The following is a 12,509-nucleotide window of genomic DNA, read 5'->3' on the forward strand; positions in this document are numbered from 1 at the left end:
CCCTCGCTGAACTGCTCCTCCCAAGGTTTCTCCCATTTTTTCTCAAATTAGTTCTTCAAGGAGTTTTTCTTGCCTTCCTTGAGGGTTTAGGTTGGTTGAAAGGCAGTTCTATGTGCGTGTGTGAAGCCCTCTGTAACATTGCTCGTAAAAAGGAGTATACAAATACAATTTGATTGGATTTGAATGCCATGGAAGCCATTAAAACTATGTATTTCACTGAATCCCATTGAATGAAACCACCCCTCAGTAATATGCAATATTATACCACCAAGTACTCAGTTGCCTACTTACCATTCTCAAAGTTGAAAGGTATTATGGTAGCCACTACTTTTCTTGCTGTGATGTCATTTCCTTCTCAGACAGCAGCATCCTATAAAAAGCAGGTGCTGTTGCGGAGAGCTTGTATGTTGACCAGCGGTACATGTCCACTGATGCAAAGGGACTAGGCTCTCCAAAAATAACGAAAGACGACCAAGTTCGATACATTATGCATCCATAATCCATCGGTTTCAGCAAAAAGTGACTGTGACTATTCCGCATCGCAGTGTTTGAGTATCACATCGCAAATTGCGTATTATTTGCAAAGATGATTGCCAGAGGATGCTTCATTTTTACAATTTTGGCTACTTGCGGTAAGATAATTTTTGTTCACTGTGAATATGATTGCTGAGACAGTGAGCTGAATGTAGTTTCATTAAAAGTTCTATGACAAGTGCTCACTGGAAGGATGAACATGTGTGTTTTTTTGTGTGTGTGTGTGCGCGCGCGTGTGTCTGTGTGAGTCCCTTAGTTACCTAGAGCTGCGACGGTGTTTTTTTTTGTTCAGCACCAAGGACAGCATTTTGCTGTTCGGGTGCGTTATGTTGCTTGCTTGCATGGGTTCCGTCAGTGCCTTTAGTTGTGATGATCCTCGTTCAGTAATTGATTTTTGTGAACAATGAGGACTTAAATATTCGCCATTGGAAAATGTAACTAAACGCTTTAAATGAAAGGTACTGGCAATTTACAGAAAGAAAAAACTAAATTGAAAGGACCAAACTACAGCAAAAATGCAGTATACCGTATTCATTGATCAACGCGAGACTTTAAATGTATCCACATTCTCTTATTTCCCACGCAGTTCTGTCATGGCCGGTGCCTGAAAGTCGCTTGGAGAATGAAGACGTGAAGGTAAATTATTTCACGTAAAAGTACTGTGTTCTTGATTTTGAGGAAGAGTAGGCTAGTGCAGGTGGGTGGGGATACAACCTTCAGGCTCATTTTAAGACTTGCATGAACCTAAAGAGTGTTTTTTGATTATTGTATACAGCAGGACTAAGGTATAGCCCACTGTAGCCTATAGCTGAAAATGAATTACACTTTTTTTCCACATAAGGCTTCTTCAACATTAATTTTTCCTTTGTTGGTCAGTGTAATTTTCCCTAATGTTTGAATTGAACTAAAAGTCAATGACATCACAATAACAACACTACTGTTTGGAGAGTGAGTTTTATGAAATGTACCATGAATAAAGAAATAGAGATTTCTTAATTACAACAAACTTAGGCCAATAGAATGTAATGTGCATGCAAGTGACATAACTTATTACTTACAATATCCCAACTTACACTATATGCATAACGTGCATCTATCACGTAACTCCACTACACTATGCAATGTACATAATTTACTCTAACCACGAGACATAATATACAGACTTTGTGTAAATTATGCATATTTATAATATTTACCTTAATAACATAATTTACACTCATAAAATGACTTAAATAAAAATGTTTACAAATTAAGTAATAAACCAACAGCTGTGGACTTAATACAATTTTCCTATGCTGGGTCACTTTCTAAAGATTAAAATACAAAGCTGATGGGAAAATATCAAAGAAATCGAATCAAATTTAGGATATAGGATATACATTATGAATACAATACTCAATAACATTCAGATCATCAATCAGGGACCATGGAAAACTTTTCCTGAAGTTAACAAGGGCAGAAGCAATGTCTGCATGTCTCCATTGCCCATTACTGCTATCAGCCCCCTCTTCTCCTTAAGTGTAAGCTGAAGTAAAACTATATACCGAGCATTTTGGTATTAAATGTCTTATGCTGCCTGTCAGGAGAAAACTCAATGTGACTTTGTCAAAAAATCAATGTTGCCACTCTTGAATGGTAGACTGCGATGGAGATCAATGATCTCACCATTGGTAGGCTAGATATGTTTCCCATCGTGAAAAAACAAAAAAGTGGCTTGTGCAGGCATGTGTACATGCAAGTCACAGAGAGAGAGAGAGAGAGAGAGAGAGAGGGCAGAGGGGTGACACTTTGAAAGGAAATGGAGGCATTAAAGGGAGGGATGGGAAATAGATTGAAGGCCGGGATGCTTTGAAAGAGCCCTTGAAGATGGTGTGACTTTAATGCATATTCCAAAACTAGAACAAGTCAAACAAATCCATTGATTTTTTATTGTCTTTATTGTTGACAACTTTATTGTCATTGGGCATATTACGAGTACAGAGTTGATAAAATGTAATAAACATTTAACCAGAAGTGCAAATAGCAATAGCTTTGTGCAAATAGTAATAAGTCAACAATGCAACAGTGCAGAGTTACGAGATCTGGGGATTCATATGGCAACAGATGCTGTACAGGACAAACAGTTATAATTCTGAAGGTTGAAGCACCAACTTTCCTACCTTTGCTGACTACTGTGTTTTCTCCTGTTCTTTGGCTAAACAGCCTGCAACAATAACAGGCACAGAAACTTGCGCAGAAGTCTTGTGGCTGTTTGACTGGCTGGATGTGCATGTGGTTTTGTGTCCCCTGCATTAAGAGCAGCCTGTCCATTGGCCACATGCCCTCTGTATTCACTGCTATATCCTCCTCCAGTATATTCGGTTTATTGACGGCTATATGCTTGTCCTTTGGGCTGTGTTGTTTTGGTTTCCCCCCAGGTGATGAAATGCATTGTGGAGGCGTTGGCTGATGTGCTATCGAGGCCACAGAATTTACCGGTTCGCCAAGAGTGTGTGGACACACTGAGGAGAGGTAAGCTACTTACTCAGGTGAACTGCATCTAATACTTATTACCCATATAGGATCAGTATCTCCTGGTTTTTTTTACGAGATTGGAATAAGAACAGAATAGAAGGCTCAGCTATTATTCGTTTTTTGTGTATTATACAGTTTTAGTACTTAAAGACAGGACATTGCCCTTCAAGGTGAGTCACAGACAGGTTATGCTAAGGCAGATAAATGGCCAGCCTATCACTGCACTGGAAATCATTCAATAACTCATTATCTTGATGCTGTCCTTGTTTTATTTATGTATTTGCATTTGTAAAAGGATGATAATGGAAATCTATAGTTCAATTTACTCAAGTGCTATCTTAAAAAGTGCATGAATGTTCCCCATTTCTGAATATCAACCTACCTTAAATCGCCACTTAAAGGCAAGTCAATTCACCTTCCTGTCAGAACAATGCTGGTGCATTCAAATGAATCAGCCAATCACAAATACTGACCTGTCTTAATGGAACCAATATTTGCTTTCATTTGCTTTCATGAATACATGCACATCCCATTCTATACCAAAAGCAATTATTGGTTTCAATGCAAGTGTGTGTGTGTGTGCGTGTGTAACAGGACACCTAGCAGAGCAGTCTAGCCTGGTCACTTGGCCATGGCTATTCAATTGCAGGCCCATTGTATTACCTTGACGCTGTCCTTGTTGAGCAAAATCAATCACTGCATTACCCATACAGCTATTGTTACCAGGATGAAGCCACGGCAGGGAAACCGAACACCTCTCACTGAAGGAATAAGAGGGAGAATTGGAGAGAAATGGAGAGGGTCAATGAGAGAGCCAGAGAAAGGGAAAGGGAGAGATGGTGAAAGGTAGGCTGAACAAAAGAGAAGCACGCAGTGATTAAATGAATTAAAACGGTTGGAAGGATGATAAAAAAAGAAGACATTCCAAAGTCAGGCAGGAACACGAGTACAAAAAGATGAACAAAAGAAGAAAGGAAAGAGACATTTGAAGGCTCTGGCGTTCATCTAAAAATAAAGGTGTGGAGACATGTTCTCTTGAGTTCTCTGCAGACAGGGTGCTGTTTCTGGGTCAGCAGAAAGGGAAAAGCCTGGTGCTGCTGTTATTCACTGGAAACCTCTCTCTTGTCCAAATGATTAACTGTGCTTTGGAGGCAATACATTTCAGGGCAATTAACTCTCTGAGGCCGAAGGAAAGTGCTGAGTCTCATAAACAACTAATACTCAGTGACGTACTTGTATGTTCTGCTCTGGGACTTTATTTGGACAATGGCCTTCTTGTATATGTGTGTATGTGTGTGTGTGTGTGTGTGTGTTTGTGTGTGTGTGTGTGTGTGTGTGTGAGAGAGAGAGGGAGAGTGGTATGTGAAATATATCTGATTTCTGTATTTGTGAATATGCAGGTGCACACACTAATACTTCATATGTGTGTTTTGGAATGTTTTGTGTGTGTGTGTCACAGATGAAAGGCTTGTTTCCATCCTACGCCATCACAACTTCCTCAAAGAGCTGCAGAACATTGCCCTCCAAGGTGAGTCCCAGCCAGGTGTTGCACTGCCAGATGAATGCACCACCCAGCAATGATTTGGGAACCCATCCAGAACCGAATACTATTGTAGTCAAGGATAAATTGTTCAAATCATATTTTCGAAATGACATTACATTTACAGGAACTCTAGGTAATAGATTAGCAGTGAAACATAGGAAATGAGCTAGATGCTTGAATAGATCTCGTCCACATGATCAGGTCCCAATGGAAACACTGAGCAGCAGAGTGACATCACAGCTGATCATGTGACAAGGACTCCGCAGCACACAGAGGATGTTGCAGGTGAGTCTTTTTACTTGCCATAGAGGCAGTACTGCTTTTTAATGGCACTTGTTCTCACACCAAGCAATTAATCACAATCCAATTTCCCTGTGTAGTTGACAGCGTCATAATCCAGCTATGTTTGGAATATTCTTTTGACCCATCGAAATAGCTAGATAGTTCTTGTCTGACACAGTAGTCGGACAACAGTGCTGTGTCTATGTATCTATACCATTAGGGACAGACATGAAGGTATAGTCACTGAGACTCTGACAGACAGAACTGGGATATGCACAGTTCCTGTGCCTGTTCCTGTTCCTATGGGCAACTGTTTCCCTGCCAACATCAGTAAGAGTGGGCAGCACTGACAGGGCAGGGTTGTAGAAATAGAATAGGGTTGTCAAATAGAACTATGTGTCATAGTTGTGGTCTACATTAATGCTAAGGTGCACACTACCCAACAACCATCAATTATTATATAGGTATTTGAAAAGGTACCTTGTGGAGACACAAATAATATATCCAAGATTGCATACAGACTGATGTAACAGGCTGTTTTAGATGTGTACAGGACATCAGGATAATTTGCTGACAACAGAAGAAGAGGTCTGGAGTACATGTGATCTATGATGTATTGTATCTATGGATGCAGAGATAGGATTAATTTGCTGATTCATGATCGCTTGGAGTTATTTAGATGTCCTGTGATAAATAAAAACAAGGTTAGCTACCGTATGTATTCTGTAGGTCTGGTTTTGTAATGCAAATGTCAATGTCAGAGCATAATACACAGTTCCTGCCTGTCTACACCGATCAAATGTCTAATTTGCATTTTGATTGGATGTGGCTGTAACTGCAAATGCTTTGGCGTAAAGATTTACTATACATCATTCGGGCTAAAGTCAGTATCTTTCTTAAGCTGTATTCTCCAAGGAAGTATAAACTGGCTTGATCATTTCTACCCAATGTAAAACCGTCAAAGGAGACCCTGAAGATGTCCACTCTGACCATTGATTCCCTCTTTAAAAAAGTGTTCTATAGTATGTTTCCTTTCCTGTACTCCATTTTAGGATCCATTTGATCCAAACAGGTGTTATGTCAGAATTTACATGTTTAAATATATGCTGTTACAAAGTTGTGACACCAACTTCTGAGGATGTACAGTAGCCAGCCACCCACCTCCTGTCTCGCTTTGGAGATGAATCAAGAAAACTCAGACCCAGCATGATCGTAGGAGGTACCAAGCCTCCTCTTCTGGTGTTTTGTAGCATTGTGTGCTTCCATGTTCGCTGGACTGACTGTTGAGGGTGCAGTTTGTTTAGTGTACCACTTTCCTGGATGTTAGGCTAGTAAAATAGCATTTGTATAATTCCAGTACCTCAAGTCTGACAAGGCGGTTTGAATATGTTCACGCTTCAAGTCTTCGTAAGAAATTGACAGGAATCTAAATATTCAAAGCAGTTGTTTGTTTATTGTTTTCTTAGTTTCAAGCACAAGCATTGCACCCTGTCACCATTATCCAAACGTCATTTACAGTGAATACAGTACACTGACTTGGCCACCTTAGCAAATCAATTTCTCTTTGTGAGCAAATAACTCATGGGCCGTGAATCTTCTCCTTCCACCACAGATCGATCGATGCTGGAAGCGCTGGGCGGACCAGGGGAGAGGTCTATCCTTGCAGAGAAAAGGCCAACAGCAGGAGGTAGAGAGGAGGAAAGCACCGAGAAGAATGAAGAGTCACAGGAGGGCAACGAGATAAGGAGAGACAAAGAGGAGAGCGACGAGGACAACAACCCCGACAATCGCATCTCTGACTCCATGAACGAGGGAAACACGGAAAAAGGGGAACTGGTTGAGAAGAAACGAGAGGACGAGGGGGAAGAGGAAGATGACGAGGAGGAGGAGGAACTGGAGTTGAAGCGCCAGATCTCCGAGGAGGATTCAGAGGAAGATCGAAGCCAGGGAGATGATGTGAAACAGGTCCACAAAGGTAAGAAAACAAGTCCTTCTTTGCTTATTAGATAGATAGATAGATAGGTTGATAGGTTGATAGATTGATAGATTGATCGATTGACTGACAGATCCATAGGTACTTTATTCATTCCCAAGAGGAAATTGTAAAAGACTGACTGTCAGCAAGAGTGACTGTCAAACACAATGCTATGTTACCATATTCACAGATAGCTTCTCTGGTGACTACACTGCAGTACACCTTGAAGAGGTGTACTGAGTGTGGAAGTTGCAATGATAAATTGCCATAGGAATAAATTACCTTGCCACTCATTATGTCATATCAATCCAGCTCGTAAGAACTGTTCTCTGGAGTACTGGAGCAAGTACAGAGCTGGGGGAAGGAGAGAGAGAGGATGAGAGAGAGCTTGAAAGGGTGAGATAGAGACAAAGACAAAGAAACACAGAGAGAGAGAGAGAGAGAGAGAGAGAGAGAGAGAGAGAGAGAGAGAGAGAGAGAGAGAGAGAGAGAGAGAGAGAGAGAGAGAGAGAGGAGAGAGGGAGAGAGAGAGAGGGAGAGAGAGATAGAGAGAGAGGGAGAGGGAGAGAGAGAGAGAGAGAGAGAGAGAGAGGGAGAGAGGGAGAGAGGGAGAGAGGGAGAGAGAGATAGAGAGAGAGGGAGAGGGAGAGAGAGAGAGAGAGAGAGAGAGAGAGAGAGAGAGAGAGAGAGAGAGAGAGAGAGAGAGAGAGAGAGGGAGAGAGGGAGAGAGGGAGAGAGAGAGAGAGAGATAGAGAGAGAGGGAGAGGGAGAGAGAGAGAGAGAGAGAGAGAGAGAGAGAGAGAGAGAGAGAGAGAGAGAGAGAGAGAGAGAGAGAGAGAGGCAGTAATAGGCAGGCAGGGCAGTCTTCTACTAAAGGTTTGAAGATACAAAATAAGAATTCTGTTTATGAGGGTGTTTGCGCCATAGAGTACAGTACCATAGCCAAATAGGGCAATACAAGAACAAATAAAGATGGCATGCAAGCTGCTGCTAAAAAGGACAGACTTGGGAGGAAAAAAAGCGAACGAGAACAATGTAAAGATTGAGACTCTAGACCACAATGCCAGATGAGTGATGTGAGAGCTTCCATCCATCTGATGAATTCCAGGGGTGGGTGAAGAGGGTGGGGGGTGATATATGTAATTAGGTAATGGAAGCTGGAGTTGCGCCAACACGACTGGCATTTTGACAGCGCATCTATAGATTAACAAAATGAGTGAACGGCCCATGAATTCAACAGTAGGCATCTTTATATATATATATATATATATATATATATATATATATATATATATATATATTCCAGGGGATATTAATATGGCTTGCCTGTTTAAGTAAAGTTACAATATATATATATATATATATATATATATATATATATATATATATATATATATATATATATACATTGTAACATTACTAAAGCAGGCAAGCCATATTAATATAAATGGCTTTCTTTTAAGGTGAACTGTATGCCAGGTGGGCTTTGATGGGATTATTCCATTATTGTTATTACATAGGGCCACTTATGGATAAAAGCTGACTGCAAAACCTTTAAATGCCTTCTGTGCCATTTAACAGGTACAGCAAGGCAGATAACAACTGACTATCAGCAGGAAAATATTTGTTAATACTTTATTTGAAGGCTAGCTAAATATGGAAGTAATAACATAAGTATTTCATAATACAGCCATAAAGGGTAGCAGCTGTAAAAGGTAGCATACGATCCACAAAGGTGATAATGGATGCTTTTATGCAGTACACAACATTAGGGTGAAAGCAATATTGTATGGGCTTGATATATTATTTATTAGAATGACAGATATAATACCATTGAACCGAAAAAACTTTAATAACACTGTGCAACCCAGTTTTGTAGGGTCAGGGTCAAAAGGACCATAAAATACAGATACATTCAAGTTAAAGGATTTAGAGTGAGGGAGTGGGAGACCTTTTGAAGAGTGCTTCTTCTTTGTCTGCTCAGGTGCCGCATCAAGTGAAAAGCAAGCTGCAGCAGAGAACAAGTCGGAGACCTCTGCAGAGGAGGAGGAGAAAAGATCCGTAATGTTCCTCGGTGACGGCACCGAGTCAGAAAAGAAGGGTGAGAGGGAAGCGGAGGAGGAGGAGGAGGAGGAGGGGGAGTTGAAGGAGGAGAGCGCCGACGACTCGAAGCATTGGAGCAGGAAGAGTGAGCTGGCGCCAATGAAGACAAGGCCCGATGAAGAAGAGGGGCCGGAAGTGAGGTCACTGGAGGTCAGAGAGCCACAGGAAGTGCCCCACCACTCAAAGGAGGTGGTGGGAGAGGAGGGGGAAGAGACAGAGCAAAGGAGCCCTGAGGTGAAGGAGCTGCAGATGATGGCTCGAAGAATACCAACGGAGAAAGGAGCCGAAGAGGAAGAAGGCAGTGCGATCAGGAAGACAGAGGTAATGTCTGAATATCCCCTACGGGTCTAGAGGTTAAGCCTACATCAAAATAACAGTACTGTGCTTCATTCATTTGAAAGATTGTCTTACTCGGTACATGCAAAGTTTTGATGATAATGTTGCAATGCATTTTGTCCACTGGAGTCACAAACTACAGACATTTTACTTTCTACTTTGTGGTTTGGATGTAACACTCAACAATAGTAATACACAAAAACATAAGGAGAGGAGTAGCCATTTTCTTGTCTCAACATTCAACTCCCCCTGTTGTTACACTGTCACAGTTCCATTAATTAAACCCACCTTTTAAAACAACCTTCATTTAAAATGCTTTATCATGGTTTGCTCCTGGGAGTTTATACTTAGCAGAATCAGCTGGCCTCATGCAGCTCACATTAATTAGGTCCTGTCAGAGAAGGGAAAGTGAAGTTAGTTCCTTTGTTTGAACGTCAATGGCAATACGACCACACAGCAACCCCTGCTGTTCTTTTTAATTGATTCCTCCGTCATACTTTGTGCTGAGTGCAGACTCTCTGTCTCTCTCTCCTTCTCTCACGCACACACAGAACGAGAGCGCGTGTGTGTGAGAGGGAGAGCAAGAGAGAGCAAGAGCGAGCGAACACTCTCAAACATTTAAGCTCAGCCACTCTATAGTTCATGAAAGGGCAGAGCACACCCAGTCAAAGGTCGAATTGAATTATGACCTATCCCTAACCGTTGTCCACAACTGTTTTACATTTGGCACTTTTTTGTCTTTGCTTATACATTTCCAATGCGATATGAAGAATGAAGTCCCTTGGAGTCTGTAATAGCAGTATTTTGTTAATAACGTTATGGGTATGATTATTAAGACAGTCATTTTTTTTGTCTCTCTTTCTCCATCTTGCTCTTTTACTCTCTCTCTCTCTCTCTCTCTCTCTCTCTCTCTCTCTCTCTCTCTCTCTCTCTCTCGCTTTGTCTCTCTCTCTCTCTTTCTCTGTCTCTCTCTCTGTCTACCTCTGTAAACATATATTTTTCTAAATTTAGGACCCTGAGATTGCAAGTCTGGCTGCCTTAGAATCTGAGCTGGAGAACGTCGCCCAGAAACTCCATGAGCTGAGACAAGGCTGAGGCGAGAACGAGACCCAAGCCTTCCTCTCTTCCTCCTCTCTTCCTCCTCTCTTCCACCTCTCTTCCACCTCTCTTCCACCTCTCTTCCTCCTCTCTTCCACCTCTCTTCCTCCTCTCTTCCACCTCTCTTCCTCCTCTCTTCCACCTCTCTTCCTCCTCTCTTCCTCCTCTCTTCCACCTCTCTTCCTCCTCTCTTCCACCTCTCTTCCACCTCTCTTCCTCCTCTCTTCCACCTCTCTTCCTCCTCTCTTCCTCCTCTCAACCAGTTCTGTTGCGACAGAGCCCGGTGTGAATTTGACATGAGATTCAATCTCCCTCTCCCTCTTCCTTTTTGTCTGGAGAGATAGCCTTCTCCTGCTCCAGATGTCTTGTGAAATACTCGCCTCCCTCACACATACTTGAGCACTGCAGACACATTCCATGTGCACCCACCCACACACACACACCCACACACCCACTCTAAGGCACTAATGGACCTCCTTTGCTTGGCTGCAGAAGGACCTCATTCACTTATTTTCTCTCCATTGCTATCCTTCTGCTGTAGCTTGATTACTGCGTCGGACCTGCTTTCCAACTGATTTTTGTTAGCACTGCGATGACTCATTAGATAAAGGATAGCAGTTGCAATTATTACTGTCACTTGTCGCTAAAACGATAGGGCTTATGTATGTGGAAATGATTTATAGGATGTTGATTTATTTGATTTATCATGGCTTGATAAAGCAAAAGCCAATGCAATAACAAACATTTTAGTAGGTAAATTATGAACTTGACTATAAGCTAAATCTGTATGGACTTTATCTAAGAAAACGAATAAATTGGATAGTCATCTGGAGATGTCTGAACATGTCTGGCTGTTTATTGTCTGACTTGGTGGGGAATATATTTAGTCTACACTATACATTCAGATTCACAGGATTATGTGTAAAATGAGGATAGGCCTACGGTTACTAACCTACTCTAATAGTAGAGTATTTGACATTTTTATTCATAAATCAATGCACTGTTGCCATGGTAAACCATGTTGAACATACATTTGTAAACATCTTCCAGAAACAATATAGAATCGATGAACACGAAATATGCCCAGTAGATCAACAATAAGACTTTAGTCTGCAGTATTGTATCAGAACATTACTGTCTGTTCATAGTGGTGTCTGTTAATCCCTGGTTTACCACAGAGAAGCTTACAGGTTGAGTGATACTAGTAACAAAATCATCAAATGTAACGACACATGGAATGAGAGATATTGATTCGAACACAGAGGGTGTCATCTGCAACTGTTTGTCTTAGTGGGTGAGATTCCGGGAACACGATTCATCATTCTAAAACACTGTTTGACTTGGATCCAACCAGTTGGAACATGCTTAGCCCTGAACGTCTGATTCTCACAACTCACAGATTTGATCCGTTTGATTTGAGTCGTAATTCTGAAGCACATGTTCGGTGTACAAGGATCGATAGAAACCCTGATGACAGATGGGTTTGTGTGACATTTCCAGAGGAGCGCACCATTACATTGTAGAAAATAGTAATTATCTACACTGCACTCCACAAATGTAGTGCTGTATCACAGCAGCTTGTGCTACACCCCTCCTCCTCCTCATATAAAGGTTGCCTATTCAGCATAGAAGAGGTCAATGCCATCATTTCAGTTCCATTCTAAATTTCAGCGACTCAGCTCAGGTTAAATGGCACCCTAGATAGGCGTGAAGCACTGTCAACATTGGAGTGCGGCTACCCATCAATGCTGCTCACGCCTGAAGAGCAAGGATTTCATTTGTGGCAACAACAAAAAAGGGGTTATTTTCTGCTTTGCATGTAAAGTGCTAGGAGTACCTTCTCTCTTTGTTGTTAGCGTGCCAAGACCAAAGAACAGGACAGCACCGTGTAGAACAGAGCGGTAACCTTGCGATGTACGTTACACTGGAAATAGATTGAAGCGATGGCACAGCTCAGTTTCAACTAGCTCCAGAATAGGCTGGCTGCGACATCTGGACTGAGCATAGAAGGCAGAAGGCACTGACAAAGCTGAGGTAGCTTACTGCATCACTGATGGGCTTTGAGAGGAATAAATTACAGCTGAACACCTTAAACCCAGGTTGTAACCCAGTATCCACTCACCA

General features: G+C 41.7%; 1 protein-coding gene across 3 annotated transcripts; it reads left to right on the forward strand.

Annotated features, from left to right (window-relative positions):
* Nucleotides 1-842: 842 nt before the first annotated feature.
* chga (chromogranin A) lies at nucleotides 843-11,212 on the forward strand. Of its 3 annotated transcripts, none has more exons than XM_084700704.1 (8): nucleotides 843-992; nucleotides 1,121-1,170; nucleotides 2,952-3,045; nucleotides 4,508-4,576; nucleotides 4,793-4,876; nucleotides 6,486-6,848; nucleotides 8,833-9,272; nucleotides 10,299-11,212. In XM_084700704.1, exons 1-8 carry the CDS (start codon nucleotides 986-988, stop codon nucleotides 10,380-10,382), a joined length of 1,191 nt encoding a protein of 396 aa, XP_084556830.1. In that variant the 5' UTR covers nucleotides 843-985; the 3' UTR covers nucleotides 10,383-11,212. The 3 variants fall into 3 exon arrangements, with proteins under 3 accessions (XP_084556830.1, XP_084556831.1, XP_084556832.1); XM_084700705.1 differs by lacking the exon at nucleotides 843-992 and adding an exon at nucleotides 3,775-3,894 and having other exon boundaries at nucleotides 1,127-1,170; XM_084700706.1 differs by lacking the exon at nucleotides 843-992 and adding an exon at nucleotides 3,762-3,894 and having other exon boundaries at nucleotides 1,136-1,170.
* Nucleotides 11,213-12,509: the final 1,297 nt, after the last annotated feature.

This window comes from Hypomesus nipponensis, chromosome 6 (genome assembly GCF_054491055.1).
Source record: "Hypomesus nipponensis isolate SF chromosome 6, ASM5449105v1, whole genome shotgun sequence".
In the NCBI taxonomy this organism is placed as follows: Eukaryota; Metazoa; Chordata; class Actinopteri; order Osmeriformes; family Osmeridae; genus Hypomesus; species Hypomesus nipponensis.